This window comes from Phyllobates terribilis, unplaced genomic scaffold (genome assembly GCF_046119375.1).
Source record: "Phyllobates terribilis strain yellow unplaced genomic scaffold, ASM4611937v1 Scaffold_5__5_contigs__length_657084704, whole genome shotgun sequence".
In the NCBI taxonomy this organism is placed as follows: Eukaryota; Metazoa; Chordata; class Amphibia; order Anura; family Dendrobatidae; genus Phyllobates; species Phyllobates terribilis.
In genome coordinates this window covers 577,167,722-577,173,721 of record NW_027362765.1, presented here as the reverse complement: position 1 = coordinate 577,173,721, position 6,000 = coordinate 577,167,722, and the positions used below count along the sequence as shown (strand labels likewise).

Genomic DNA, 6,000 nt, shown 5'->3' with positions numbered 1-6,000 from the left:
AAACCGGGTCATCAAAGGGGTATTTCTTTTTCCGGGATAAAAGGCCTTTCCTCTCTGGTCTTTTACATTCTTTTTTAATTAAAGAATGAACCTCATCATTAAAAGGAAAATACCTTTTCTTTCTTCTCTAGACCCCCAAACATAATATCCTGGACAGACCTTTTGGGACGAGGATCTACCAGCCCCATGGTGGACCTAACAGCTTTGATAAGGCTATCCGTTTCTTCCATGGGAAAACAACTACGTCCCCTTTTCTCCCACGATGAGGATGAGGATGAGCCTGATGAATCCAAGTCCATACTGACCTCGTTTGGGCTACTAGAATCTGACTCCGGGGGCACGTTTTTAGATTTCCCCTGTTTCTTCCCATGAACGGTGTCCTCCACCTGAGTTTTAATTATGGATCTCAGTTCTGCGACAAATTTACTCGCAGATAGTTTTCTCTATGCAAGAGCCGCAGAGTTTTTTCGCCCAAGTAGGGGGTAAATTCTCTGCGCAAAGAGCACAGATTCTGTGCTTGGTTTTGCCTGTACTTTTTCTTCCCTAAGAGAGAAGAGAAAGAGAGGGGACTCCATTTATTAGTCGAACTTTCACCAAGATCACTTACCCAGTTGAATGAAGGAGGGGGTACCATGTTGTCAGGAAGAACCATATCCGTAGGGGGGTTCCCTCTCGAGGTGGATGCTGTGCTGGAGCCTTTACTGCACTGGGATGTTTTGCCCGAATGACTGCTCCCACTGTTCCCTTGCTGACGTGAAGCACCTTCCTTTTGTCTTGCTTGCCGCTGCTGCGGCGGTAGCGGAGACTCAGGTGACAGAAGCTGCAACTCTCCCAGCTCCTGCTCGCTCATGATGCCAGCTGATATGGGCAGCATCTTCTGATGCTAATTGCCCCTTTATAATGCATCCATTTCCTTTTTTTTTCCTCTGTTGTCCCCCCCCCCATATCCGGCCGCTCGCGCCTGTGCACTTCGGGGCTCCCAATAATACACTGCGGCGCAAACCGAAAGTCCCACCTATGCCACGAGGAGACGCTTCCTGCGCTGGGAGGAAGGAGGGAGCTGATTCCACCGGCTCCTCTTCAGACTGAATCGCCCCACTCACCCTAGAGGCCCACTGACCCCAGCAGTGGTGCTTCAGGATGCCGCACCAGCCGAGGCAGGGAACCCCCGCTGCCTGAGTCGGACTGGTCGGGCCTGGGACATTCGGATCTTCTTTCTTCAGGTACTGACTTTAGCTACCACGGATACTGTAGTTCCCCCGTCAAGGACAGGAAACCAACTGATGCGGGAGAGAGGCACCGCCCTTTTTATCTGTAGGTTTCCTGTCCTTTAAGGACGGATCCCCTCTCTCCATGGTGCAGTCATGGGGAAAAGAGAAAAAAGAAAGTGCAAAGACGAAATATTGCCTGCTTGGGAAGGAGTTAAAAATTGGAAGATATTCCTTCTGTGACCTTGCCTATGCGAGTTGACTGTAGGTTGCCCTTGTAGGTGTCCCAATACTTTTGTACACTTAGTACATATCTAATAAAATTTGTTAACATTTGGCTTTCAAATTTTTCCAGTTAGGAGCCAATAATTCCCAGGTATTCTGTTATTTTTGTCTGGATCTGAGCCTCATTACCAAGTTTTGCAAATACTCTAGTTTCACAATACAGCCAGCTGCCACATTACTTTTAAAGCAGTTGTTTGTCATTTCACACTTATGCAGCTATAAATCTCTCGGCCCAAAAGTAGGCAGTCTCATCAATGCGGAAACTTCGGCAATGACTCTCAGCTGTAGTGGCGTCCATATAGGTTGTCATCGTTTCAGCCTAAACCACAGCAGAGAAACACCAGAATATAGTAAAGCAAAAATAGGAAAATTCAGGGACTTCTAGTCCTATAGGATTTTTAGGACCCTGTTGGTAATTCACAATTCTGTACAGTAATTTTTTCTACAAACGCTAAACCGAGTTTCTTTACTTAAATAAAAAGAAAGAATTCCCTCAGCTCCTCGCAAGTTAATTGGTCTAATTAGATAGTAGGCAGGAGAAAAATAAGACGTGTCATCGGATTAGCATCCTGGCATCTGTTACCTCCCCTTGCATAGAGAGTCCTTACATTGTCCTGAATGGCACTAACCACTGCAGATCTTTAAAATAAAATTATAGGAATTCAAGGAAAGAAAGTGACAGTTCTGCCATTGGCGATGAAGTATGTCTGGCACTTTACAACATCTTCTATTCTCTGTCTGCTTCATGTTTGCCTAGCAGGTAAGTGAAATTACCTTATATCCAACATGTAATAGAAAAGCTGAGACGCTCACAGAACAGCGAGGCTAATCCCTCTTATGAACCCGGCACAGGGAGGGGATTTAGCCTGTTAGAACTCAAGGGCCTATTCTGTGAGTCACTTAATTTTTTTGGGGGGGGTTGTGTTATAGGGAATTGTTTCTGAAGTCAGTTTTTAATGCTGTCTTGCAGGCCAGTTATAGGAAATACTTTATGCTCTGTTTCGTCATTACTGATGTCTATACAACGTGCCAACATAGCCAAATAACAATTGTTTTTCAGATATTTTTGTGTGAATTTTCTTCAAGCCTTTTCGCTTAGTACTTGCTTAAATATATATTTTTTTTACAATGGCACAAGAGGGGTTAAATCATTTTCTTCTTCAATGGAATTACATAGACGAAGTGTTAAAAAGCAACGTGTTAATACATAATGGGTATTTAATTCTCTGCTCTGCAATGTGATGTCAGCTTTCAGGTCCAATGTATCTGCTAGACAGGCTCAAAAAGGCTATTACAGTTTTAAGTGACATCGAAATTATTACTTGAAAACAGGAAGATGTTTGTAATGCACAAGGGTTAGATGTAGTGCTGCCTTATCTGTTCGCTGTTCACATTATATACTGTATATATTTATATATTCACGCAGTATATGGGTCTAATTTATGGTAATTATAGACCCATTCAGACTATGGCAGCCGTATCAAGATTATGACCGAGCAGCCAATCCTTCATGGGCTACAAATATCATTTTCTGACCTATCTGTCTTTCTAGTGTCAAAAGTGTTTGCATTTTGTAAACTATACAAGTAGATAATGGACATTTCTGTGTTTCGCAGTGCAAACCAATTATGCCCCCTACTTTTTCGACAACGGACCTGGAAGCACCAATGGCAACATGGCTCTTTTGAGCCTGTCTGAGGACACGCCAATCGGTCAGTGCAGCATTTTACCTATTTTCTTGTTTTGTGTTCATCATCAGCTAAAGTGAATCCACATGACAATGTGTGAGGCTGTGATAGCGGAAGCTTGTCGACACTTACTGTACTCCAAATGTTCTTTAATGTGCCGAATGTGATTCATAAAACATATTGAGCCAACGGTTATATTTTCACTCTTTTTTCTAGCTGTTACTGTTGTCAGAAATGTTTGTCCCCTGTTATGTACTATATGATATGTGTGTGAAAAATGTTGATTTTGGGTTATGAAATGTAATTTTTTAAATGGCCTTTATAAGTATTGTTTTTTTTTTGGGGGGGGGGACTGTGGCTGCAAGAATAGGAAACAGGGGTTATGGGATCCTGGTTAAATACTGGTCCCATTTCAAGGACCTTCACCTATCAGAGATTTACTACATATCATGTGGATAAATGTTTAAGATAAGAATACATTTTTAATATTAAATCTTTCTAAAGAGATGAAATATAAAAATTAAAGGGGTGGCCTGGTCATCTAATATTGTTGACCTGTCCTATTAGCAGTTATTATCTTTGGTGGTGGCAAATAATACAGGGACCCCACCGATTTTATGTTGATGATTTATCTTTAGTATGGGCAAGCAATGTTCGATGCCCGGTAAATGTATTTAAGGCTAATTATTAGTCATGAGCGAGCGTGCTCGGCACTGCTCGTTACTCGATCAAGCATTAGGGGGCTCGGGTATGCTTGTTACTCGGTTGAATATCGGGGGTGCTCGAGCGCAATGCTTGAGTCCCTGTCCCATATGTTTCACGGATGTTAGACAACATGGGGGGATTTCCTGCCAGTTGGCTACTGGAATTACTGTAATTGGCCGGCTGCAGCGCTTCATTGGGTCTATCTAAGACCTGGGGACCTGATGTTTGGCCCACTGACCTCTGAAATCAGAGGATAAAATGAATATTCACTGCTTCCCCTGCCCATCTCTAGGCTTCAAGAGATGGGTGGGGAAGAGCAGTGAATATTCATTAAGCATTTACATCTGCTTAACTGGCAGATGAGTTATTTAAAAACAAATAAACACACACAAAAGTCTTATTTTGTGTGTGTTTATTTAATTTAAAAAAACTCTCCCTGACAATTCCCCTCATTTACCCATTTATTAGAAAGTAAAGGTCCCGAGCAGGTCTGATATGGTCCACTGCACCACGATCACTGCTTCGACATCCGCAGCATAAGCATCATTCACAGAACAAAGCTTGATATTCTGTAGCAGACGCTGCTGGCTCTCATGCTGAGGGTAGCACAAGAGCTGGCCGCTGTGACGAGCGGTGACATCAGGAAGGTCACCACCGGTCACAGACTACGGCAGACCGGCATTCTATTTTTGGGGGGAAATAAATTGGTGGAAGAGGGTGTCTGTTTTTTTTTGTCTTTTTTAGTTAATATTGGGGGTGTCTGACAGACATCTCACCATTACTAACCCCAGTGCTTGGTGCCAGACCCAGCTACTGACATCAACCCCTAATCCTATTACCCCAATTGCCACCGCACCAGGGCAATCGGGAAGAGCTGAGACAGAGCACCAGAAGTGGCGCATGTAATGTGATATGCCGATTCTGGGGCAGCTGAGGGCTGGTAATATCAGCCCGAAGCTGTCTGGTTTGCCTTAGCTGGCTATTAAAAATAGGGGGGACCCCACATCTATCTATCCTTCTATTTATCTCTTTAACTAATCATTTTTTACTATTTTTCAACTAGCCTTAAACAGTATTCATTATTCATCACAGTCGATGGGTCATACAGAGCACAGTCTGGCAGTCCGGCAGTCCGTTTGTTGCTGTAGTACGTCGGACTGCCGGACTGCACTCTGCGTGACATGGACCTTTCCCACGAGGGCTCACATTCTACAAGGGATGGATGAGGATACAGTAGGTGAGGGTAGAGCTTGTCATGCAGTGGTGTAGTGGTGCAAGGGCTACTGCAGGTTGTAGGCTTGTTGGAAGAGGTAGGTCTTCAGGTTCCTTTTGAAGGTTTCCTCGGTAGGCAAGAGTCTGATATGTTGGGGTAGAAAGTTCCAGTGGAGAATTCCTGTATGCGTTTGTGGGAAGAGGAGATAAGAGGGGAGTAGAGAAGGAGATCTTGTGAGGATTGGAGGTTGCGTGCAGGTAAGTACTAGGAAACTAGGTCGCAGATGTATGGAGGAGACAGGTTGCGGATGGCTTTGTATGTCATGGATAAGGTTTTGAACTGGAGTCTCTGGGCAATGGGGAGCCAGTGTAGGCATTGGCAGAGAGGAGAGGCCGGGGAATAGTGGGGGGACAGATGGATTAGTCGGGCAGCAGAGTTTAGGATAGATTGTAGGGGTGCTAGAGTGTTAGAAGGGAGGCCACAGAGCAGGAGGTTGCAGTAGTCAAGGATGGAGGTGTAAAGGGCTTATGTATGTAGTTTGAAGGAGAGCGCAGAGTCAAGGGTTATCCTGAGGCAGCAAGCTTGTGGGACAGGAGAGAGTGAGCAGCCATTGATTTTGATGTATAGGTCTGTTGGGGGGGGTTGAGTGAGATGGGGGACAGATGATGAATTCTGTTTTGTCTATGTTAAGTTTTAGAAATCAAGAAGAGAAAAAGGATGAAATAGCGGACAGACATTGTGGGATTCTGGTTAGTAAGGAAGTGATATCAGGTCCAGAGGGGTAGATCTGTGTGTCATCAGCATAGAGATGATACTGAAAGCCATTGGACTCTTTGAGCTGTCCCAGGCCAAAAGTGTAGATGGAGAAGAGCAGGGGTCCCAGAAATGAACCTTGGGGGAC

General features: G+C 44.3%; 1 protein-coding gene across 2 annotated transcripts in view; it reads left to right on the top strand.

The window, feature by feature from the left end:
* Positions 1 to 1,739: 1,739 nt before the first annotated feature.
* Positions 1,740 to 6,000, top strand: part of CDHR1 (cadherin related family member 1) — a 230,466-nt gene continuing 226,205 nt past the window's right edge. Inside the window, exons 1-2 of one of the 2 annotated variants that reach the window (XM_073685968.1) lie at positions 1,740 to 2,253; positions 3,110 to 3,205. In XM_073685968.1, the coding sequence (XP_073542069.1) occupies positions 2,190 to 2,253; positions 3,110 to 3,205 (160 nt within the window). In that variant the 5' untranslated portion in view covers positions 1,740 to 2,189. The remainder of the gene's footprint in view (positions 2,254 to 3,109; positions 3,206 to 6,000) is intronic. The other variant, XM_073685967.1, reaches the window with a different exon arrangement.